The sequence below is a fragment of the Lethenteron reissneri genome, chromosome 33, assembly GCF_015708825.2.
Source record: "Lethenteron reissneri isolate LAM-NWPU_2019-01 chromosome 33, ASM1570882v1, whole genome shotgun sequence".
In the NCBI taxonomy this organism is placed as follows: domain Eukaryota; kingdom Metazoa; phylum Chordata; class Hyperoartia; order Petromyzontiformes; family Petromyzontidae; genus Lethenteron; species Lethenteron reissneri.
Genome location: NC_083811.1, coordinates 333,609 through 359,068, shown reverse-complemented (window position 1 = coordinate 359,068; position 25,460 = coordinate 333,609). Strand labels below are relative to the sequence as shown.

The 25,460-nt window shown below is 52.0% G+C and overlaps 2 protein-coding genes across 4 annotated transcripts; both read left to right on the top strand.

Annotated features, from left to right (window-relative positions):
• Window positions 1–3,642: 3,642 nt before the first annotated feature.
• On the top strand, window positions 3,643–13,700 carry LOC133350452 (poly(U)-specific endoribonuclease-B-like). 2 transcript variants are annotated; one of them, XM_061564803.1, is made up of 8 exons: window positions 3,657–3,796; window positions 7,375–7,452; window positions 8,469–8,571; window positions 8,708–8,819; window positions 10,101–10,222; window positions 10,503–10,612; window positions 11,337–11,487; window positions 11,864–13,700. In XM_061564803.1, the coding sequence occupies exons 1-8, from the start codon at window positions 3,789–3,791 to the stop codon at window positions 12,116–12,118; spliced, it is 939 nt and encodes a 312-aa protein (XP_061420787.1). In that variant the 5' UTR covers window positions 3,657–3,788; the 3' UTR covers window positions 12,119–13,700. The 2 variants fall into 2 exon arrangements, with proteins under 2 accessions (XP_061420788.1, XP_061420787.1); XM_061564804.1 differs by lacking the exon at window positions 7,375–7,452 and having other exon boundaries at window positions 3,643–3,796.
• Window positions 13,701–15,568: 1,868 nt separating this feature from the next.
• Window positions 15,569–24,405, top strand: LOC133350453 (mitochondrial carrier homolog 2-like). Of its 2 annotated transcripts, none has more exons than XM_061564807.1 (13): window positions 15,569–15,942; window positions 16,936–17,020; window positions 17,500–17,606; window positions 19,381–19,398; window positions 20,617–20,682; window positions 20,883–20,940; window positions 21,333–21,384; window positions 21,502–21,561; window positions 22,075–22,168; window positions 22,851–22,889; window positions 23,289–23,356; window positions 23,717–23,792; window positions 24,058–24,405. In XM_061564807.1, the coding sequence occupies exons 1-13, from the start codon at window positions 15,853–15,855 to the stop codon at window positions 24,130–24,132; spliced, it is 888 nt and encodes a 295-aa protein (XP_061420791.1). In that variant the 5' UTR covers window positions 15,569–15,852; the 3' UTR covers window positions 24,133–24,405. The 2 variants fall into 2 exon arrangements, with proteins under 2 accessions (XP_061420791.1, XP_061420789.1); XM_061564805.1 differs by having other exon boundaries at window positions 15,576–15,942; window positions 22,842–22,889.
• Window positions 24,406–25,460: the final 1,055 nt, after the last annotated feature.

Sequence of the window (25,460 nt, the reverse complement as noted above, 5' to 3'; positions counted from 1 at the left end):
GCGATCGGCATCGCGCTCGCTGGAGGTGTTGATGCCTTCAGGGAAGTCGTGGACTGGATACGCGACTGCGCACAATTCTGTGATGATAGGACTTATAGAGTCCCTGGCACGTACTAATATGCTACACAGTGGCAGTGGGGGTCGCAAAATGCCTATTTATTACTAATCATTGGGGGGGGGGGCACCGTGCGACCCCCCCCCCCCCCCCCCCCCCACTGGCTCCGCCAGTGATTCTGCGTATTCAGTATATCAGTATATGTGTGTGTATATCGGCCCTGTTGGTCTTCATAGGCGCTCAATAAATTGTGTAGAGTATACGGGGAATCTTTATCTATGTATGTATATGTGTGTTCTTCGTGTGTATGTCTAAGAGTGTTTTATAAGCTACAGTGTCTGCATGAGTGCATCTCAGTGTGTGTATGAATCTATGAATAGCTCCCGCTCCATCTGGACACAGTGTGACGGCCAGGGACAGTCATCGCAGGAGCGCACATGGCAGAGAGATTAGGGCACCGCGCGATGATGGGGATGATGAGGACGATTATTGGCACAGACATTCCCTCTACACAAATTATCGCGACAGCAAAGTAACACACAAATTACACGCAGATACAATAACAACATCCGACATTCGCCACCAAGTGGCGGTGTCGTTACCACAACGCTTGTGCCAGGCTAGGTGTATTTTGAGACCACGTGAATGTCGAATGTTAACTCGCAGGTCACTGACCCAGGTATATTAGGTTTACAGATTGAGATGTCTGGCCAACTTGCTGCGTTTTATCCACCCGGCGCTTCACCCGTTGTTGTGAGCGTCGCTCCGCCCACCTACTGCCTCCAACTGCCCAGTAGCGTCCTTCACGAGCCTTCTCCACAGAGGTCGATCTTGACACCGCTGGAACCAGTCATCGGCAAGTCCACTCAGCTCCACTTCCTCTCTTACCAAAACTCTCCAGCCCGTGCCGCTTCCATTTGGCCCCCGCTATCCGGCCACACATAAGCTGCTTGGCCACGCTAACTCTACTATAGTTACGTAATTAATTATCTATGCTTCTCTGCCCAGGAAAGCCTCACTGAGTCTCGACTCTTTTCCAGGATGGGTCTGCCACGTTGTTCAAGTAGGGGGCGATGCTGTTGCTGTGTGTAAACCCAATTTAATGATTTGCTGGTCAATTTTCAGCATTGGGATGTATTTGGGCCAATGCGGGGTTACAGTGTGTTCTGTTCTTAACTATGGGCAGAAATCGGAGAACCCGGAGTAAACCCATGCAAGACAGGGGGGGGCGGGGGGGGACATACACACTGAACACGGAGAGGGGCGGCCGAGTCGGGAATCTTGAAGTGTCTTGCTGTGAGGCACGAGCGTTATCACTGCGCGCCAGCCGCGACTCGGACAACGCCACTGACAGCTGCAGCAGCATCTGTAGCTGCTACTGCAGCTACAGATGCTGCTGCAGCTACAGCTACTGCTGCAGCTACAGTTACTGCTGCAGCTACAGTTGCTGCTGCAGCTACAGCTGCTGGAGCTACAGCTGCTGCTGCAGCTACAGTTGCTGCTGCAGCTACAGCTGCTGGAGCTACAGCTGCTGCTGCAGCTACAGTTGCTGCTGCAGGCATAGCTGTAGCAGCTACAGCTGCCACAGCTACAGCTGCCACAGCTACAGCTGCCACAGCTACAGCTGCCACAGCTACAGCTGCCACAGCTACAGCTGCTATGCCGCGCCGTGTCCACGCGGCGGCGCTACGCGCGAAGTGTTTCCCCGCCGCGACGTGGCGATATCCGACGATATAATCCACGATAATCGCAAAATAGCGTCAACAAATAGTGATGATGGTTTCTCTTTATTTGCTAAAAGGGCAATCACATTCACGAACAATAGTTGTGAACTTGTGGACCTTAGTAATGACTGTATAATGTATTGTTGCCGTGCGACTTGGGAGCCGTCGCCGCTCCAGGCGCTGGCGATTCTCAACCCGCGCCGGGCGCGGCGAGTTTCACGGCGGACTCCGGCGCGTGACGTGCAGTGGCAGAGCATTGCAGTGGCAGAGCATTGCAGTGGATGTCGGTGCGTGCCGGGGGGAGAATAACAGCGAGTCACAACACGGCACGATCATTACACTAGCGAGATTCAATTATAGAGCTTAGGAAAACCAATATCGCGATAATCGAATTTATAGAGCGCCTTCACGTAACCTACAAACGGTGATGGGATAGAATGACTTGTATGACAGGGGCATACGACAAGGAATGAGTGACAGCGCTGGAGGGCACGTCGGGATGACGAGAGGGCTGTAGGGGAGGGAAGACGAAGAGAATGGGCCATGGGGAAGAGGTGGGAGATGAAGCGAGGAACCGAAGGTGGACATTCATTATCATCACATCGTGCTGCCAACATCTGGAGGACAAAGTGGATAACCATACGGCTCCTTCACACTGCATTCATGTATCCCACGTAAAGGGTTGTGCCTCCTCTAGGTTGACTCAGCTTTAAATAAGCCCTTCAACGAGTATACTTTGCAGTTAATTCTCGAACTCAGCACTGAGGAGACAAAGGCGGCCTGCCAGGCGAGGTGCTTTATAATCACCGGGGACGTTAATAGGTGCTCGCTGACAGCGCTCAACCCAACAGTGTGCGCGTGTGGCCGTGTCGCGTGTGCTGCACAGCTGTGTGTGTGGCCGTGTCGCGTGTGCTGCACAGCTGTGTGTGTGTGTCATTGTGCAGAGTGCAGAGTGCGGGCTCTCTCTGTCTGCTGCTGTAGCGGCTCCGCGTGTGCCCGCGGGCTGTCTGGCTGCTGCTGCCGCTGCCTGTGCGTGCGGACGTGGCCACGTGCGCGTCTGGAGCGGCTCAGTGGCTCTTGTGTGGGGGGAGCGGTGGCGCAGTGGTTAGCGAACTGCACGACGAACCCGACCACTCCGAGCTGGATTCGGGCTCGCGGCCAACATCGGCGATGAATATCTGAAATGGTCCTGGGCCTCCCCGAGGTCGACTCAGCCTTAACATGAGTACAGTAGGTGATGCGGTGTGTAAACATCAGCATTGGGCAGACAAAGGTGGCCGCCAGGCATCGTTCTGGCCACGCCAACGCACGGTGCGCCCAGCAGTGTGTGCGAGGCCACACGGGACACCTTTGCCTTTGTGTGTGTCTTTGTGTAACGTCTGTAATCATCAGCACCGAAAGAGCCAAAACAAAATCCCTGGGGTTGATCTTCCACGAAGATGATCGTCCACCCTAAACCGCATCGGCACAAACCATGGCAGATGCAGATGCCCGACACACAAACGGGGATTTAGAAACTCCGCAGTGGTCGTGGTGCGACTGTGGCCATCCCGAACAGACCGAACGGCACAACGAGGCGATGCCCCATGCACGACGACAGAGGACACGTCACCGGGACACGCTGCTGCTGCTGCTGCTGTGATCTCGCTTGGCCACCTGAATGCGAAACTGCGGTCGTTGCTCAACGTCGACATGAGCAGCCATAGGCAGGGAACAAGCGGATCAGCACCGGGGAGACAAAGGCGGCCGGGCGTGGTGCTGGCCACACGCCCCCCCCCCACCGTGTAACGGCGCGCGCCGCTGTGCGGGCCACGCCCCCACCCGGGGGGAGGGGGAGAGGGAGAGGGGGGAGGGGGAGAGGGGGGAGGGGGGGTTGTTGCGTTTCGCCACTAAAAGCAGAAGCGGTCGCCTCTTCTACTCCACGCGCTCCTCCTCCTCCTCCTCCACCTCCTCCTCCTCATCGAACTCGAGTCGCAGCGCGCCCTGCACGCACGAAGCCCCATCGCGACATGGCGAGGTGAGCCCAGAGCGAGTGAGGGGGGCAGGGGGGCTCAATGCCCCCCACCCCTCCACTTCGCTCTCCCCTCTCCTCTCATCCCCCCGCGCTCCCTCCGCTCGCTCCGGTCACTGCGCATTTCGGAATCCGGGCTGAAGAGGAGACAGCGGCGTTGCGTAACAGGGGGGAGGGGGGTGCGGGGGGGTATGGGGGGAAGGGGGGTATGGGGGGGGGGTATGGAGGGGAGTATGGGGGGGGGGGGGGGGTATGGGGGGGAGGGGGGTATGGGGGGGAGGGGGGTGTGGGGGGGCACATTCCTAGTGGAGGGCGACGTGACGCGAGAGTGGGGGGCCCGAGGGCTGGGTGATGCGGGGCTGGGTGATGCGGGGCTGGGTGATTCGGGGCTGGGTGATGCGGGGCTGGGTGATGCAGGGCTGGGTGATACAGGGCTGGGTGATACAGGGCTGGGTGATGTGGGGCTGGGTGATGCGGGGCGAGAGGGATGAATGGGAGCTGGAGGAGATAAGGGTAAGAGAGGTAGGCGGGTATTAATGGATGGAGAGGGGAGTCGCGGATGAGTGAGGATGGAGAGGGACTGATGGATACTGGGGGGCTAGAGGGGGGTGGGACCGTGTCCCGTTAACCTGGGGCCCAATGAACCCCCACTGGGGCCCTCTGTAAGCAACATTAGTTACCCTGTCACCTCGTGAGATGACGAGAGCCGAGTGACCACCCTCGGTAACGTGGCCGTGGTGGCAGCGTGGAGTGCAGCAGGCAGGCAGGGCTAGAGACCGAGTGAGACGTCGTCCAGTCTCAATCTGCTGCTGGACGGGGGGCTGGCTGGCTCCCATCGTGCTGTGTACAGTGTGCGTGTACAGTGACCAAGGCGCATGGGGAGGTGGTTCGGTTTGTGGGGGGTCGTCATCGATACTAACTGGGGGCACAGCTGATGGCTACCCCCACCCCCACACACACCACTGCCGCTTCCTGCCAATGCAGCACGTGCTCAGTACAGTGTACACACAACACACACCTGCACAGTACACGTGTACACACAACACACACCTGCACATTGCACAGTACACGTGTACACACAAAAGACACGCGTACACAATACACACACACAAAGGTAAAAAACACGCACACATAACAAACATAGACACAGGACCCAATACTATGAACACTACCGTACATATAAACACACACCTCACCATTTTCCCATCAAAATTATTTTTTATCACAGACACACTCTCACAAATCACATAGAACCTCGCACAGACTCACACACTCACACAGACACTCACCAACTCACACGCACAGACACTCACCAACTCACACACTCACACAGACTCTCACTCACCAACACACACACTCACACAGACACTCACCAACTCACACACTCACACAGACTCTCACTCACCAACACACACACTCACACAGACACTCACCAACTCACACACTCACACAGACTCACTCACCAACACACACACTCACACAGACACTCACCAACTCACACACTCACACAGACTCTCACTCACCAACACACACACTCACACAGACTCTCACTCACCAACACACACACTCACACAGACACTCACCAACTCACACACTTACTCACCCACTCACACACTCACCAACTCACACACTCACTCACCAACTCACACACTCACTCACCAACTCACACAGACACCAACTCACACGCACAGACACTCACCAACTCACACACTCACACAGACTCTCACTCACCAACTCACTCACCAACTCACTCACCAACTCACTCACCAACTCACTCACCAACTCACACACTCACACAGACAATCACACACTCACTCACCAACTCACACACACTCACTAACTCGCACAAACGCTCACTCACCAACTCACACAGACTCACTCACCAACTCACACTCACTCACCAACTCACTCACCAACTCACACAAACGCTCACTCACCAACTCACACAGACTCACAAGGACTCATCGCCAAGTTTAATCTCTTGGCAGCGCCTCCAGCACCACGTGGCTCGTGTTTTCGGCCCTGTGCGTTCCGTTTTGTCCTCTTTCGGCTTTTGTAATTAGTGAATTATTTATACTCCCAGCCCCATTACAACCGCGGGGAGCTGAGTTAGACTTTCGGCCGCTGTAAATGCCGCGGCGTGCTGAGTTGGAGCGATTCTGGAGAACATTTATATTTACTTAAAGTAATGGAACTGGCTCACAAATAAAAATTGGTTGGTGACGGAACTCTTGTGATGCATGCAGCGCTTTGTAGGTCAGCGTTGGTGGATCACGCCTAGATTTGTGAAACTCCCAAGACCTAAGGGTGGGCAGGACGATGTAAGTAGAGCCATGTGGGTGGGAGAACCCCTCTGCGCAGAGCGTTGTTATCTGCTCGTAATCTCTGGCCGCTCCGGCTTCCTCCCACACGAAGGAAAGAAAACACGCATAATTTAAAATAATTAGCTAAAAATCCTAATCTTACAGGCCCAAACATCCCCCAGTGTTTAGTCGTAGCAGGACCCTCCTGACTGTGAGCCTTGTGAGGCTCGGGGAGGCTTCCCTGGGTGGATGACTCAACCCTTCTCCATGACGCCAAATGATGATTACTGTACTCTACACACAGCCGTGCTCGGCACACAGTGTCCTAATCTCTTGGCACATACTGAGACCAGGTGAGGTCCAGTTGCATCCGCCTGGCAGGTGAGGGAGGGGCCGGCAGGGCGACACTGGGACCCACATTTCAAAGCCCCTTGGTGGGTCGCTACCTGCCCCCCCTCACCTCCCCCCCCATGAGGCGTGTAACGATTCATCAATTAAAATGAATTCTGGGCCAGAGAAGACAGTGCATGTCCCAACGAACGGGTGGGGTGGTGCACAATACAAACGAGACGGAGCGGAGGGAGAGTGGCTTAACCAGCAAGACAAAGAGCGTGGATTATTCTTGTCCCGTCAGGATTCCTCGCCAGTCACCACCTCACTCTACGCTCCCACGCCCGTGCTCCCCACCTACACCCACCCGCACTGACCTACGTGGTGAAGTATGGTCGATGAACCACCACGACCCGATTAATTTTTCACAATATTCTCAGGGCCGCAGAAACGTGGGGAAATATGAATGCGTCCGAGAGGACACCCACCTATAAAGAGATGGAGCAATGTAAATCAGCGTGTGTGTAGGGGCTGGGTGAATTGTGATGGCTTGGGGAGACCTTCATCCAACAGTGAATTGATCATGGCTGCTGCAGATTAATTATTTTGTCGCCGGTAGAGTGGAGTAGGTGACGCATGACGAGTAGTAGCCACAGCCATAGCCAGTGGCCTACTGGATCTGGTGTGCCGGCCACGGAACTATTTTCCAGTTGCCGATCCAGACAATCCCGGCTGAAATAAAGCCATGGCTGCAGGTATTCGTTTCATTGGTTATAAACCAATGGCCTAGCATCGTTAGGGTTAGAGTCGGGGTTGGGCTCAGAGTTTTGTAATGGCCGAGGTTTGAGATATGTGCAATTACAATATGTGTGCAATTCATGACATTTGTTTCATAAGAGAAAAGTATCCATTCTTACGTGTCCCATCTCTGTGTTACGATTGTGTGCAAAGGACGTGCCTCTTTGTCTCCGCTGTTGTCTCCTCCATTGCCCTGCTTCTACGTTGCCCCGAGTGTTTTACGACAGCCAGGTGTGTAATTGCCACAGCGCCGCTTTCGTTGTGTCTGCTGCTATCTCTATCTCGGTGCTGTTCGTGTATGCGGTGACACTGTAGGGCTCGTGTGTCATTATCAGTGGCTCTACGTAAAGTATAGGGCAGGTGAATGTACAGGTACACGGCGGCGGCGCTGACTGAACAATGGCCTCCAGCTACATGAGCCAGATCTTCTCGTGTAACAGGAGGTGCTGTGTGTGCCTACATCTCTGTTTGTGCCTGGGTCATGTAGCCCGCATGCCCAGCCACCGCATGCCCAAGCAACTTCTGTTTGGCTGGATAGAGGGAGCTAAAGGGGCACGGCATGGGCTGGAGAAGATATAGATTGATGCGGTACAGGAGGATATGGAGCTGAGTGGACTTGCCAAAGACTGGTACCAGCGGTGTCAAGATCGGCCTCTGTGGAAGAGGTGCATGAAGGACGCTACTGGGCATTCAGAGGCAGGCGCCCTCCAGCAACAACGGAGGGTGGAGGAGCGACGCTCAGAAAAATGAGCGGAGCTCTGGGCGGCTAAAATGCAGAAAGTTGGCAGATTAGGGGGCATAGTTGGTGCATCTCATCTCAATCGGTAAATCCATGGCACCTGGTCCTGTCCTGTGACCTCTTGTCAGCGAGCCTTCGACACTTCACATGACATCGTAGTGCACCTGACCTGGCACAAGCACCGTGGTGATGTCACCACCACTTAGTGGCGAATGGCGGCCATTGTTGCTGTACCTGTGTATTCCCGTGCCCATACGTGTTCGTGTAACCACGTATTCGCAAGTGTGTTCGTGTAACCACGTGTTCACACGTGTGTCTGTGTAACCACGTGTTCACACGTGTGTCTGTGTAACCACGTGTTCACACGTGTGTCTGTGTAACCACGTGTTCACACGTGTGTCTGTGTAACCACGTGTTCACACGTGTGTCTGTGTAACCACGTGTTCACACGTGTGTCTGTGTAACCACGTGTTCACACGTGTGTCTGTGTAACCACGTGTCCCCGCAGCACTGGAGCGAGCGAGCGCGAGCTGCAGCAGGTGATGAGTGCGCTGTGGGACGCGGATGTGAACCGCCTCAAGCCAGGGAGAGACTACGCCATCGACCTCCAGGTGCAGCGGGGACCCCACGGTGGCGTGGTTGGGTGTGGTAGCTGAGTTGTTGTTGTGTTTAGTGGCTGCTCTGTCGTACTGTGGTTGTACCGTGGCCGTGTGGTTACACTGTGGTTTTGTTGTGGTTGTGCGGTAGGGACGCGCAGGCTACGTGCCCACGGGGAGTAACTCTGCCACGGACTGCGCTGTAAGGCCGCTTTTCAAATTCGTGGACGAGGGACGCTTGCACGGCATCGAGACGTTCAGAGGTGGGTCTCCCTGATCCCCCCTCCTACCCCTGGTCCTCCTGTCCCTGGTCCCCATCCTCTAATTTGATTTACAATTCTTCCTGATCCACAACTAGAGGCCGAAAGTTGGCAAATGGCCTCTTTCGGCATAGTTTCTGTTTCGGCCGAAAGTAAATGTTTTACTTTCAGTTTAGTTTCGGTTTACTTTCGGTTTACTTTCGGTTTACTTTCGGTTTTGGCCGAAAGTAAATTTCTTACTTTCGGTCTGGTTTTGTTTTCGGCCGAAACCAGAAATTCAGTTTCGGTCGGCCTCTAAACTACACGTGCGCGCGCGCGACTCCGGGCAGCAGCAGCGGCGGTGGTGGTGGTGGTTGATGGCAGACGCTCCTCACTCTCTCCAAAGATCGCAAGCAGCGCACACACGCACACTCAAGCAAGGATGGGGGTGAGAGGGGTGTGGTGGTGGTGGGGGGGGGGGATAAGACAGACGACGGAGAAAAATAAGAAAAAAATAACTTCCCCCCCAAATACACCAAACTATCGAGCAGCAAGCAGCACTCGCGTAGCCAGCACTCGCATAACCAGCACATGCAGCAGTAGCAGCAGTCCACCAGGAGCATTTTTGTTTGAGCAGCTCAGAGGCTGGGCTCTCACAGGCAGCTCGAGGCATGCACCACACACGCACACAGACGCGCGCATGCACAGCACACTGAGCAGATTATAGCAGTGTGCTGATGCCAACAGTGTGCATACGCGCGCGCACACTCACTCATCCACCCACCAGCCACACACACACCAACCCACCCACCCCTCCAATGATCCAATTCAACCCTCCCACCACCCCATCTTACCCCACCTCCTCCACATGGGTTCCACACAGCATGAGGGAGCTTGGGTGTGCGTGCGTGCGAGTATAGAGGCCGACCCCAAATTCGGTTTTGGCGCCAAAAGTTGGCAAATGGCCTCTTTCGGCATAGTTTCTGTTTTGGCCGAAGCCAAAAAGTTAACTTTCGGTTTACTTTTGGTTTTGGCTGAAAGTAAATTTGTAACTTTCGGCCTGGTTTCGGTTTCGGCCGAAACCAGAAATTAAGTTTTGGTTGGCCTCTATCCACAACCCACTACTCCATCTGATCCTAACTCCTCCCCCTAATTATTCCTCCTCCTCCCCTCTCCTCCTCCCTCCCACCCTCTCCCACCCCCCATTTTATGCTGCCTCCTAGACATTGCTTGCATTTGGCAGTGTGTGGTTGTGGTCGCGATGATTATTGCGGTGATTGTGGTTGTGGTGGTTGTGTGTGGCAGTGTTCCTGTCACTGCTGGACAACTACGAGTCGTCCACGGGCATCGCGGAGACGGTGACGGCGGAGGAGGAGGCTGAGAACCGGCACTTCCTGGATGCAGTGACGCAGACCAGCGTCATGCAGGCGCGGTCACACACAGCCATGTACACGTGCACCCACGTGCTCCGGTTTCCCCGTGTCCATCTGTCCCCATGTCACTGCGTCCTCGTGACCCAATATCTCTGTGTCCCCATGGTCCAATCTCCTCTTGTCTCCAGGCCTTCATGTTCCTCTGTCCCTCTCTCCCTGTGTCCCCATGCTCATGTTTTCCTATGTCCCCTTGTCCCCATGTCCTTGTGTTCACCTGTTCCCATGCCCTAATGTCTGTGTATCCCCATGTAACTGTGTCCCTGCGTCCCGTCAGATTGCGCACAAGTTCCTGGCGGAGAGGGGTCTCGCTGACCGTAGCCCCGAGGGCTTCAAGCGGCAGCTCTACTCCATCTGGTTCCAGCTCTACTCTCGCGACAACTACCGGTACTCGTCTCCCCGCCTACCATCACGCCTTCATCCCTCGCTCGGTATCCACAGGACTAACAGTAGCCACGGACATAACGAGAGGTATAGTGGGTGAGGTGTGTCGGGTGCAGAAATATATTCCAGATTGCCGACCCAGACAGAACCGGCTGAAATTAATCCCGGGTTGAAATCGACATTTAAGCTCGGGACGCGTGCATGGTGTCGCGTGCTTCAGAATCCATTATTTCTGACTGATGCAAATGGGGTTGAGGGATCGGTGGCACACTGGTTAGCACACTGTGCCATGAACCCAGCGACCTTAAGTTCTCAGCCATGGCTCACTTCAATGGTTAGTGAGACAATGACTGGCCTTGATAGGTGCCCGCTAATGGCACTTTCCCCAAAAGTTTGTATGTCTGCTCGCATGTGTACATGCTTGGTTAGCGCGCTGCACTATTAAACCGGCGAACTGAGTTAAAGTCCTGATTGAGACCAATAACAGTTGCAAATATTTGAACTGCTCCTGGGCCTTCCCTAGATCGACTCAGGCCTAAATGGCATGGTGTTGGCCACCCACCCATCCCTTTGTGTGCCGTGCTGGCCTTCATAGGTGCTACTCACTAACCTTGCCCCAAAAGTTTACTAAAGCTATACTTCGGGATTTTTGCCGTTGTGCCGGTGCGTATGCACAAGCTCGCGTGTGTGCTCATGTGCGCGCCGGTGCGTGTGTATGTACGTCTAGCGGGGACTCGTCGGGCTTCGAGCACGTGTTCGTGGGGGAGACACGGCGTGGTGCCAACATCCTGGGCTTCCACAACTGGGTGCAGTTCTACCTGCAGGAGAAACACGGCCACGTGGACTACAAAGGATACAAGGCCCAACGCAGCAGCCGGGTACGCAGAGGGGGGTCCCCTATGTACAGGGGGTCCCCTACGCACACGGGATCCCCTACAACATCAAGGGTGTTCCACACATGGGGGTCTGTGATGCAGGAGGCCCCTTACACAGAGCACTTGTGCAACCACAGAGGAATAGGGTTATGGCTAAGGTTCTTCGCAGGTCAGGAGGCATGAAGGTGAGCTGTGCAGATATTACATGCAGGTGAGGCACAACATTTAACAACACCTGGTCAAAGCCATGCGACGTGAGATATCAAGGTGGGCCATGAAGCTGAGCCATCAGAGTTTATTGTGCAGGAGAGGTATCAAGGTAACCCATTAACCTTCCTGCACCCCACTCCCTCCCCCTTCCTTCCCCACCCCTCCACAGCCGGATGACCAGGACCACCTGTTGACGCTGCAGTTCAGCTGGAAGGGGGTGGTAAAGCCCATGGGCAGCTCGTTCATCGGCGTGTCGCCAGAGTTTGAGATGGCGGTCTACACGGTGTGCTTCCTGCTGTCGCGCGAGCGCTCCTCCAGCTACGCCATGCGCCTCGACGAGTACAGTGTGCGCCTCGAGTGCCATCGCCAGGGCAACCGCATCGGCAGCTCCTACCCGGTGCTGCTCGCAAGCAACCTGGCCTAGCGGCCTGGCATAGTGGCCTGATTTAGTGGCGTAGCGGCCTGGCATAGCGGCTTGGCATAGTGGCCTGGTTTAGTGGCTTAGCGGCCTGGCCTAGAGGCCTGGCATAGCGGCCTGCCGGCGGGCGGAGCCATGGAATCCGGGCACGCATTATTATTTTTGTTATTATAATCGCTATGCTTGTTTACCCAGGAAAGCCTTGCTGAATTTGAAGACTTTTTCAGGAGGGTCCTGCCGAGTTTTGTGCATAGGTGGCAATGTTGGTACGTGTAATCCTAATAGAGTAATTTGAAAGGAAGTTTTTTTTTATCATTTGGATGTTTGGGTATTACCTGTTACATTGTGTGTTTTTGAAGCCATGGGAGAAAACTTGAGAACCCAGAGGAAACCAATGCAGAACAGGAGAAGATACAGAGTCCACACAGAAAGGAGGTGTCTGAGTTGGAAATCAAACCCAGGCCCTTCTTGCTGTGAGGAATAAGTGTTACCACTGCGCCACCACCCTGTCACCCAGAGTTTGCCATCTGCATAGTCGTAATGTTTGTCACCTATTGCAAAGGTCTCGGCGCTTGTGCGGTATGGCTCTCCGGTGCGTCTTGGGGTCGTACCGCGTCTTGGTCGGCACAATGTCCGTTTCACTTCACGTTCTGGGAGCTTCAGAGCTTTAGTTCTGTTTCTGAGGAAGGTCTCGGCATGTGCTGCGAAACGTCAGACATGCCGAACAACATGTAGTACAACCCAAAAATACATAGGAGAGCTATTTGTCATCGTCAATAGCAGGGCTTAAACTCCCAATTAATATGTTCCTGGGTCACTGGCAGACTCCAGTAGTTGGCACGTGACTGGTACCCAATGCAGCCCATAGCGAGAGTCATGCTGGATGTGGTGTGCTGGGTGCCGAAGTATGATTTGGCTTGGTTGTCTGCCATTGTTCCTGCACGGGTTCCCAAATTGCAGTGCCTCTGCGTGTTCACCAACCTCATGCTGCCGAATTCGCAGTTTGCTACGAGCTGCATGCATACGCTGTGGTAAACATGCCGAGCGCGACGTACACAGAGTGCTGATTCCTGTTTTTTATATGTATTTTTACACTCATGTATGCACACATACATATGAACATACAGACACAAATATAGAGTACATCATCCATGTCCATCCTGAATGTGAATTGATGTCATCTCTGCAGTGGTCATCCTCTTGGGCGAATTATCTCCTTTGGCTGCCATCCCATCAAAAGTCTTGACCATAGGCCTTGATCATTCCATGTATGTGATGACTTGATCTCCTCTGCATTTGTTCCACGATCCATGTGCTCCTAGTTCAGTCAGTATACTGCTGAGCATTATTTCATTCAATGTCATTATCAGTGTTATGATTTTGCTTGCTTTAGACAGAGTTGTGTGTGTTAAGGTCCATCAGTGGCTGGGGCTGTCTCTCTCTGGGGTATCGACCCTAGGTCCATGAGTCCCATCGTCCCCCACAAAGAGCCCCACCCTCCACCAATGTATCTCGTCGCCACTTCATCACTCCGTCCCGAGTGCTTTTCTTTTGGCAAGACGCGAAGTAATAAAGTGCCTTAATTACACAGTGCCAGTCTTGTTACACTTATCTCGTACGTCAGGGAGTGTATCAGCAATGTGTACATGTTCGTGTCTGCGAGTCGGTGGACTGCTGCAGGAGTAGTAACCAGGAGAATTACGGTAAGTACTGCCAGCGTGAACGGTTGGTGCGTGACACAGGGCAGCAGAGGGCGTGAGATGTCTGTACAGCACTGTAGGAACTTCTTTCGCATCGTACGTAGTCAACCACGCTAATCGGAGGTGCGGGGGAAGGACAACAAGCTGCAGTAAACACAAAAAGCAGTCTAAGCGTGAGAGGCGGTCAGTCTGGAGACGTGAAATTAGGTGGGCTGGTCGAGGGAGCTACGGGGAGAGTTGGAAGCTTCGAGTCATAACACTGGAACAAGATAAAATGGTTTTGTTCATGGGTCATGAGTGTTATTTTTCAATTGTTCATGCCTCAACAGTACAGAACATGGCGATTATTCCCCACAAACTTTGCTTTTGTGACCAGGACACAAAAGCAAAGTTAATAATCCACTCCATTAATAATGACAAATTTATGTTTTTATTCCTCACTACTAAGTGTTATTTTCTAATTGTTTATGCAGAAAATGGCTATTAGTCTGCACAAACTTTGCTTTTGTGACCAGGACAGTGCTATTTTGAAATTAACCTATTTTCAATGGAAAAACGCGGTGTGCATTTGTGTCATTACTTCACAAAGTCCTGGTCACAAAAGCAACGTTTGTGGGGAATAATAGCCATTTTCTATTCTTTTGAGGCATAAGTATTTAGAAAATAACAAAAAGGATCAAAAATCGTGTTACATAGTGTAATTACTTAATTAAAATGTGGGTGGTGTTGAGTGAAAATTTGAGATGTAATTACATCTAAAATTGACACATTTAAATTGGTCGAGTGGAAGCGATATTCACGAATCGGACCGTATAAGGCAACCGTGGAAAGGGTGCAAGGCAGCAACCATAGAAGAAAGAAAGACCACCACGAATCGGACAAAACACGCGACTTGAGCGATCGTCTCTGGGCGTGGTGGCGGTGATCCAGGGAGGTGAGGGTTGGTGGGTCGCGTAGAGACTTGTGAAGCGACAAAGCTCCCCACGACTTCTAAATGGCAGTAAGGGAGATGGTGGAATGGCAAATACGTCTGTGAATCCGTGTCTCGTGTGGCTGAGCTTTAGGAGCTATTCCTCCCGCACGTGGAATCACACGCGGTCTAGTGGCCAGGTAATGATCTGCAGCAGATAAATGCAGTCGTCATTCCAAATAACAATATATTTCTTTAAATGAAAAATACACCAAAGCCAACGCAATAATTAGTAATCTTGGGTATGTTTATGGAACACGTGTGCTGAAAATGTGGCATGCTCTGCATTGTGTGAGAATGGCTAAAAGGCTGGGGCAGTGAGCACATTTCAAGAACGCTCTGGAATTCACGGGGTGCTGCTGCTTCTCTGCCATCATAGATTGACCTTTTGGGGTTCACGTCCCCTGAGAGTGTGGGACGGACACTCACGGGGCTGCTTGACAATCTGGCAAAACTACCGGGCATTGCAAACAGAACACGCATTCTACAAGGTGTATTTAGCTTCACCAAAACTTAAACATAACACCAAAGTCAAGTGTATTTTGTTTAACCAGGTAAGAACTCAACAGATGATTAATGAGTCTAATTTCCAAGAATGATCTGGATCACCAAAATGACAAAACGATGAAGCACAACAATTTAAGCAAATAGCAATCGGCGCAAAAACAGCGGTAACCTTTCAGCAGGTGGCGTTGCAGATAATGTATCCACCCTGAAGCCACAATAAAAACCCACCTCTGTGATTCGTCCATGTCAGGACGATACCAGCCAGGGGAAGGCGACACAGGGCGAGTGTATCCCTCCGACTTCTCGTGGGAATTATATTCTCCCACCTTGGATTTGGAGTCGGCGGCACAAGTTCAGCATATCGCGCAAAGCCATCATCAACCCCACGATTCGTGGCCATTACTTGCGGCCACATTTACGCCGTGAATGTACTAAGCGTGCGCCGCTCATCCAGCAGCGGAGCGAGCCGGGCCGGGCCCCGCCCCGCGGCCGTGACGTCACCGCGGCGCCGAGAGACGAAGAGGAGCAGCAGCAGCGGCGGGGACGACGACGACGACGCGGCCATGGCGGGAGACAGGTGGTCACAGGCGGCGATCGGCGCGGCGCTCACGGCCGCCTCGCACCCGATGCTCTACGTGAAGGTGCTCATCCAGGTGAGGCCGGGACGACTCCGTCTCCTCTGGGGGCTACCGGGTGGGGGCCCAGGGACCGTGGGGCGGGGGGGGGCGTCCCGATCGTGCGCCCCCAGTCAGGCGAGGCCCGGCCAGACACCGACGCTCGGATAGACGACGTGCCGAGGAGGGCGCACTTCCGGCCCGCGGAGCCGGGAGGCCGAGGCTGGGGGTGACCACCGTGATTGATGGCGCTGTTATCTCCTCTCTCCCCGTGGGCGGCGTGGGCTCCGGCCTCGCCCGGCCGCCCGTGCCGTGGCCGTGCTGGTCGCTTCACTTCCCCGGCCGGATTTGGCTGTGTCGAGTCAGGACCGGCCCGGGCTGTGTCACCGCAGTGACATTGAACCCCCAGTCGCCTCGTTCTCTGATCCCGGTTCCCAGTGTCTCCTCGCATCGCGACCCCGAGGTCGGCCCGACCCTGACCTTGATCACGACCTTCACCTTGACCTCGACTCCTACCCAACGCACGAGCTCTGGGGTCTGACAATGACACCTCGTGTCGTGACCCCACGCCTGGCGCGACTCCAGACCCCGGGGGTCACTCTTGACCTCAACCTCGACTCGACACCCCTGGCCATCTCTCAGTCCCTGGCCATCTCTCATGAAATCTGGGTCGGATCCTCGACTTGTTTGTCCGATTGCCTCAAGACCCGACGCTCGAGGACTGACGACGGTCTCCGCAGATGTGTTTTTTTACAAACAGACCGAGGCTTTTAGTTGACTATTATTATCGAAGGATACATTTCATGAGTTAGAGTTTAGGATTGATTTCCCTGAGACCACTTTAATTTAGCCTCATTTGTGGGGACCGTTTTCTTGGCCAAATAACAATGATACTCTTTGTGTGCCCAGGAAACCCCGGCTGCGTCTTTATCAGGAGGGTTCTTGCTAAGTGTCCACAGCAGGGGGCGATGTTGCCGCTGCTGCTGCTGCTGCTGTGTGTGATCCCCGTGCCTCTTCCCACCACCCCTCCAGGTGGGCCATGAGCCGCTCGCCCCATTGTGGGGACGGAACATGTTCGGGCGCCGCGTGCTGCAGTTGCCAGGCCTCTTTGGCTACGGTGAGACCGGCACCAGCATTGGCACTGTCATCAACACGGGCACATCTTGGCCCTGCTCTGTGTGTGGAGACCCAGCACGTGGGGTCAGAGCCCACTTGGCAGCAGACACACGACTCTTGGCCAAAATACATGGACGTTTTGTGCGGGTTGTGGAGGTTATTTTACGCTATCTTCACTATGCTCATCAGTGTGGATTGGTGACCACGGGGAGCATAGATGTACAATAACTCATGCAATATATACACTCCCACGCCCCATAGCTTGTAACACCTATTATGCATTGTGGTCGCCATATCCAAGCACAACCCAGGCTTAAAAGTTGGTTGTATAACGTTGAATGTCCACACGACTTTCAGACGCATGAGATTGTTTAACGGTACCAATAAACTCTGGAGCTGTGACTTACGTGACAGGGTTCATTCTAGTCAGAAAAAAATCAAGAGGTGAGTGACACCACCTTGGCTTGCCCCGTCTCGCAGCACGCCACATCACCAAGGTGGACGGCAAACTGGGGCTCTTCCGGGGTCTGGCGCCACGCCTCTGCACCACCATGCTCGCGTCTTCCACACACAGCTTTGTGCTGCAGGTGGGCATGGGCAGTGGTGCTCGCATAACCACCTACACTTGTACACACACGCCTTCTCACCCCTCCCACTAGCTTATCAGCAAGAGGCCCTTGCAGTGACAGAAGGGACTGCACTTGCTACATTTATAAACAGTGTTGTTTCCAGGTTTAAAATATTCCCCTCTACTACCCAATTGGTGTGGCTAAAATGCTTGCAGTGAATGTGACCGCCATGGTATACAGGACGTCGTGGGTTTGATCCCGACCGTCACGCCTGTATATTCGGAGTTTGTATGTTCTCCCTGTGATCACATTAATTTTTCCCCGGGTCCTCTGGTTTTTCCCTCCACATTTATAAATACAGCAAAACCTTGGATTGCGAGTAACTTGGTCTGCGAGTGTTTTGCAACACTTAGCAGAATTTTTAAATAAATATTAATTTGATAAACGAGCGAGGTCTTGCTAAACGAGTAGTACGTGTATACGCTTTGTCTGCCGAGCGTCACGTGATCACAACTGATATACGAGTGCTTTGAATTACAAGCACGTTTCCGGAACGAATTATGCTCTCAATCCAAGGTTTTACTGTATGTGTTTAAAGTATTCGACTACTATAAATCTATTACATGATAAGAAATGTATGGAGCCTGGATTATTTCAGACACAGTTGTGAGCGCACGACCACCACCAAACCTGGGCAGATCTGGCAGAGCCTTAGGGTGAAAGTTCATGGGTTTCACATCTATGATAAACTGTATGGTTTTGGAAAACAACCAAGCTCCTTGTACACGGATAGGGGGCTGGTACAGTATCAAGGAAGTTCCGTGTTATATTTTTCTTTCATTTTCTTGCAACTTCCTTTCCCATATTTGTATTGCCAGTTTAACATGTAGGCTATCATGGTTAATATCATCCATAATATAGATTTTTTGGATTAGATCGCATGAATATAAATGTGTCGTTATAACCGCCACCACCCGACACAGCCAATTAGTAAGGTTTCTCACGTAAACAGAACGTGCCAATTCGTTACTAGTACAGCACACCGGTGTGTTGGACAGCAAATCTACAACATTTACAATCTGAGAACGACGTGTTGGCAATAATTACAACTAGCTTCATCAGGCGATAGCCAGATTTGTGGAGAAATCCTCCTGTTTTGTTCCTTAAATAGAGGGATAGATGTGATGACGTCACTTGTGAGCACTTCTCGTGCGAAGGGGGTGGATTAATGAATGCATATAGATTGCAATGGGTATCAATTGCCGATCGGGTTTTTCATGTTGTAATCAACGAACATTATGAATGCACATTATACAAGCAAATAGTTTTTGTACCTCCTGTCATTAGCTTGCAGTAAAATAGCAGTACCGGTTATTGTCTGCATACAGGTAATCTCCATTTACGTATGGTGACCTGTTATAGGCAATCACAGGGGTTGTTTGACCTTACTTGACCGGGTTGACAAATTGCTATTATTGGTAAGTAGGTAACGAGTTGCCCTCTTTGTAAATATTAAATAATGAAGCTTGCTATTTAGGGTCATAGATATAATTTTAAACAATTATATTTCCACAGCTGCCTCGAGTGGCTGTATGGGATCACGTGAAGCCATTATATACCACATGTAGGAAAAACAAAATATTGATCCTTACACCCACAGTTTGACGCGTGCATCATGAACGTTAGCATCGACGTTCGTCCATGTCTCACTGTGTTGTTAAACGCTATTTTGCAAGCTGAAGAGTTAAAAAATTGTGACTTAAATTGACGGTATTATTATTTTGTCCCACAGAAATACGCAGAGGACGAGGTACGTTAAAGAGCTGCCCTCTCTCGGTCTCGCGCCAGTCGGAACGTTGTCACTCTTAACCCTGCACGCTGCTCGTACCTTACACCCTTGTACTAGCTACAGTTGCTTTTGGGATGGTCTTGCCTGCGCCCAGTTAGGATGGTCTTGCCTGCTGCAGTGTAATTCTGCAAACTCTGTCCCTGCAGTGATTTACTTCCTCTTCCGTCCTATGGATGTGAATCAAGCAGCGGCAGTAGTAAATCGATGTCTACGTCGTGAATCTGGCTCATGGCTTCAGAGAACACTTGAGTGAAACTCACTTGCGGGCAGTGCAAATGAGTTCACAATGTTTTTTTATCGTGCAACGCAGTCGCATTTGGGCGATTCTTTTATTTTCCGTTTGAGATTTTGCTGACCATAGTCTAAAGGCAAATGTCAATACTGGCGGTGAGATAGGAATGCATGTGCACACGGGCTGATGGTGCGTGATGTTATGGTGGTGGGAGGGTAGGGCAGTCTCGTTTCACACGGCGGTGACCAGACTAGCGTGACGTGATGCTTAGTTTGCTAATCTCTGTTTAGAGAAAGACTTCGGGTTCGAAGTTTACGGAGCATATTTGCTGTGGCTAAATGTTGGCATTGTAACCCTCCAGTGGACGAATATAGATGCTAAGCAAGCATGAATGTACCCAGGGCAGGAGGGAAAGAACAAGCTGCCTCCCCTCTTGATGTGTTAAGATGGCTTTTGTATGTCATGGACCAGTGTAGAGCTTTGATGAATGTAAAATAGAAAAAAAATACTATTTATTTAATTTTAGATATAATTAAGTGAAAACGGAGTTGACTTGTTGCCAAGTTGCTCGAGCGAACAGCTTGCAAGCGGAAAGTTGTGGATTCAAATCATGCTTAGACGCTAACACGGCCTATCATCCCACTAGGGTCAATAAAGTAATGACCACCTTGTGGGGAAGTGAACAGCCGTTGTCCTATGGATAGACTTTGGCTTGTCATAGGGATTTTCCTTATGGCTCATGGCTGTAAACTGAAGGACCAACATGTCAATGCTGATTTTATTAGCAAATCTCTTCGATTTTCCACTTGTACTCTTATGCTCATTCGGTAGGAAGACAATTTCCTCCCTCTGAAACAACTGGCTGTTAGAGCCTTTACAGCCCCTTGTGTTGTTTTCAGGTTTATGCAATAGCCTCTTCTGACTCTGCTTATGTCAACATCCTCTAGGCCGAAGTAACAGAAGACGACAGCTCAGAAGCGAAGGAGAAGTCTCTGGAAGAGGTCGTAAAGCAGGTAACGTGGAGGGTAACGTGGAGGGTAACGTGGAGGGTGATGGAGAGGGTAACGTGGAGGGTGATGGAGAGAGTAACGCGGAAGGTAATGGAGAGTGACATGGAGGGTAGTGGAGAGTGGCGGTGTAGGAGCGGCATTGCTGCGTGGGCCGTGGTTTGTGCCGTGGCGGTGGACGTCTGTGTCCTTGTTTCTCGCCACAGACGTCCCGGGAGATGGTAGCCAGGTGCGCCGCAACAATCGTGTCCCATCCTTTTCACGGTAAGTGACTGACTGGGTCGTAGAGTGACTTCGAGGTGAGCGAGTGGGTGACTGAACGGGTGACTTGTTTGATTCCCAAATCGGGAGCCTTTCTGTGTAGAGTTTGTACGTTCTCTCCTGTTTCTGGGTTCCTCCTGTAGCTGAAACCCATACAATGTAACTGGTGTTGGCCAAACATTACAATGCTGAAAATGTACACTGCACATCTCTCAATTGGGATTCCACATGGCAGCAGCAGCAGCAACATAGCCCCCTCCGGTGTAAACTTGGTAGGAGCCTCCTGGAGAAGAGCTCTGGCTTGGTGAGGCTTTCCTGGCTTAACAAGCCTAATAATAAATAAATAAAATAAGGCCCCACGGTCTAATGCTCACCGCTGTGAATTGTCGCTTCAGTAATCTCCATGCGCTGCATGGTGCAGTTCATCGGGAGGGAGGTGAAGTACACGTGAGTGATCTGCTCCGCACCCATCCTTATATCATCACTGTAACATGAACACTCGGTGTTCGGCCAGGGAGCCGGGGGTTTTATGATTCACGTGAACGTGTTTGTGTCTTCCTTCAGCGGTGTCTTCAATTCCCTCGGAGTCATGTGGAGGGAGGAGGGCATCATGGGCTTCTTTGCGTGAGTGGTTTAAGCGGAGCGCACGTGAAGCGTGAGGCACGTGGAGCATGCAGAGCCCATGGGACACGCGCGGCGTGGGCCTCATGGAGCACGTGGATTTAACAGAGCTCGTGTAGATCACAGGTCACGGTTATACGCAGCACATAATTAACATCAGCTATTTGGACAATTGTTGGAGCACAAGGCTATCACGAAGGAGGCACTGCTATGTTTCGCACGCACAGTCTCTAGGAGTTTCACATTCGGGGGCAATGTTTCTCTGCACATTCGCTTTTGAATAATACGCAGAGTAATTTTCCGAGTTCGGCAAATTTGAACCATGACGCCAGCACGCAATGGCCTACTCCTTTCGAATGAACTCAAGTGATCAGTAATGTCCACTGTGAAGTTGATGGCGTACGGTATATTACAGTTAATCATACACCTGCAGTAATAACCAGGGTAGCCTGCCTTGTTCTAACCGCGAGTCTCTGCCGCTCGCTTGTATCACCACGTCCGCTCTCCCGGTTCCAGGGGCCTCGTTCCACGCTTGCTGGGAGACATCATCTCCCTGTGGCTCTGCAACATCCTGGCTCACCTCATCAACACCTACGCTCTGGACGGCACCGTGAGTCACGTACAACTACTCACATCCCAGCCTCTGCCACAGCCACTTGTGTGAGAGTCTGTATGTAGGTGTGTAAAAATACATTGATTTATCAATTAAAATAGATGATTAAATTCATGTGTGATGGCCCTGAATTGTGACAATTGTGGGGTGTTCCTGGAATAATGCGATCACCCACACAGTCTCGTTGCCCAGGAGGGTAGAGGCTTTTTCTTAAGGGTAGGCGGATTACGTGCGCGAAGAGAGTGAATACTAAGTTGATTGTGTGGCCGTCTGTGGGTAGGTGACACCCAAGCAACACTCACGAGTGCATGATGACACTATCCACTATACATACATGCTGTCAACGTTTTCCTGGGCAGCATTTGTTAAATTACTTAGCGGAATTAATTGTTACCTACTTACTCGTCTGCCTGCCACGTGGACCTAACTTGCCACAGTCATGCACATCCCATTCCACCTGGCACCAAATCGCATCTCATGCTACCCGCCACCTTGTTTACTCAACACTGCCCCTCGCTCTCCACACCATGAACGCCTCACCTGCCACGGCCACGCATGCCTCACCCATCACGCCATGCACGCCTCATCCGCCCCCCATGAGAAGTCACAGTGGAGAGTTCCTCCGACGGGTTTCTGCGGTGGTGACGTGACACCCGCTGTTTCTGTGCAGCATCCGCAGGCCAAGGAGGTGAAGGGCTACACCCAAGCCATCACCGGGGTGAGTGCGACGCCTTCTTATTACAACTGCCTTCTGTTGCTGGCCGCTTGACGTTTTGAGCCTTTGGAAGGGGGTGGGGGGTTCCGGCGTTTATGCGTCAGCCCCGTCCGCCTATAACGGAGGAGGGCACGATCACTCGAGTGTAAAGTTGTGATGCGATTAGCGACTTGCCCGAGAGAGAACTCGGGCAACGGATCGAATGGTGGTGCCTACACCCTCCCTGGCCGAGCCGATACCCAAGCCCCACCGCGGCCTGCAGGCGAACCGCTCCCCACTCGCCTGGCACGAGTGCGACCGTTATCGTCGCCTGTTCAATATTGCCGAGGACAAGCTAAAGTTGGAAAGCGTTACGGAGTCCGCGTACGTGCGTGATTTCTCTCCCTCGTTTGCTTTTTGCAGTTCTTCGCCAGCATCGTGACCTACCCCTTTGTGCTGGTGGCCAACCTCATGGCCGTCAACAACTGCGGGTGAGTGGAGGGGGCGGCCAGGCCGGGGCACCCGTGTGCTGGCCAGGTCGTCTTTACAAGATCGTGAGCTCACAAGGTTACGTAATTGTGTGCTAGTGTAAAATGCTTATTGTGAGGCTCCCAAGGGCACGGGGTTGTGAAGTTGTGAGATCATTGTGGTTGTGAGAGTTTGAGGTGAGATTTAGAGGTTAATTTTATGGCATCCTGAGGTCATGAGATCATGATGCCATGTGGTTATGAGATTGCCGGGTTGTGAGGTGACGAGGTTGTGTAACCGTGATTTTGTGAGGCTGTGAGATTCCGAGGTCCCTAAGTGGACGTCTCTCTGCGTGACGCAACATGCCCATGTGCCGCCCGCAGGCTTGCCGGGGGCTCCCTGCCCTACGCTCCACCCTACTCCAATTGGCTGGCATGCTGGAGCAGCCTCAGCACTCAGGTGAGCCTCCTGCTCCCGTGCCTGCCATGCCGCCCTCTTCCCGTGACCGCCGTGCTGACCGGGACAGACATGATCTGTGATGAGAGTACCAGAGAATTGTGCTGCCTGTATGCGAGTTTGCAGAATGCGTGTTGGTGGTGGAGGTGGTGTTTGTGCGTTATGGTCGAGTTGAGGCCGTAATCTGTGATTGTCACTGTGTGGTCACGTGTGTGTGGAAGTGGTGACGTGATTGCCTGTCTGTGTACGTGTGCTCCGGGCCCTGCAGGGACAACTGAAGCGTGGATCGAGCCTGTTCTTCCGCAAGGCCGTGCTGAATTCAGACTTCATGTATTTGGAGTGAGCAACCTCTCGCTACTGCTGGGCTGTGGCGGGCTTTCATGTCACCGTGCTGTTTTGCCAGAGGGGGTCTGGCATCGGCCGTTAAATCTGGGGCAAAGTAACGTCAGCAGGGAGACATTTTGTATCGAACAACGGACCACGCAGTTGAGACTAAAATTAAACATCTTGTTTTTTGTTGTTATTTTGTAATTAAGACAAGCCCAGTGCGTCCCGTATGACTGATTTCTGCCTGTTGCGTGGAGTTTAAGGTATCATGAATAAACATTAAAAGGTGTCTTGCCATCTCGCTGTGTGTGTGATGTGGCTGTGTGGCACGCTGCGCTATGGATCAACCGATTAGAGTTCGATTGCCCCTCACGGGGAACACCGGTGACGATTATCTGAACCAGTCCTCGGTTTCCCCTAGGTTGACTCGGTATCAAATGAGTACCTGGTGCGGTGTGTCGCGATCGCCACTGGTGAAGACAAAGACAGCCAGGCAGGGTGTTGACCACCCAACCCCCTCGTGTGCTATGCCACCCTTCATAGGTGCTTGCCAACAGCACTTGCCTTAACAGTCTGTTGAGGCTACACGGGGGATCCTTGGTGGCTGCACGACTTACACCTGCCACGCAGATTTACCTCACGAAATTACCAGGATTGTTATATTAAAATTCAGTCCAAATATAACAGAGTTGCTGTCGTGCGTCGCGATGTTACGTGTTGCATGATTTTGCACGTTCAGGGCAGATACATCAATCTCATCTCTTGAGCGTTTGTGAAATATTTCTACATTTTTTCAGAAAATCTGACACTAAACCATCAATGTTCAGTCATTAAGAGTGCACCCGAAGCAGAGTACATCACAAGTACTCACATTCACTCTGGTGAAACATATTGTTAGAAACTTGAACCATAATTCAAAGATTAATGTTAATTATTCGCTGTTAATAGATCAATATAATTTGCCCTTTTTCAGAGAAACTCGTAACCTCTTACATTTTTGCCCAAAAATGTGTTTCATCTTCACGTAGAGTCCGTCTGGATCGATGCAACTCTGTTTGAGTTGAAGGGTACAATGACACTGGCTATGTTAAGAACGAGCGATCCACAGCAGGACTTGGAAAACCTACGTCGGTATCGGGATTCCGTATGGGGGGTTCTGTATCCGGGGTATCATATCAGCACGGTGTGGAAGAAAAGAGCAGAGTCAGGATTAAATCTTGACTTAAAGCCTTCGTGACTGCAGGAATTCATATTCATTGGGTCTTTCGGTAAAGTCACGGAAATTGAAAAACTAATAAAAATATCACGACGTTTCGATCGCAACACAAGCATTCATAACGATTG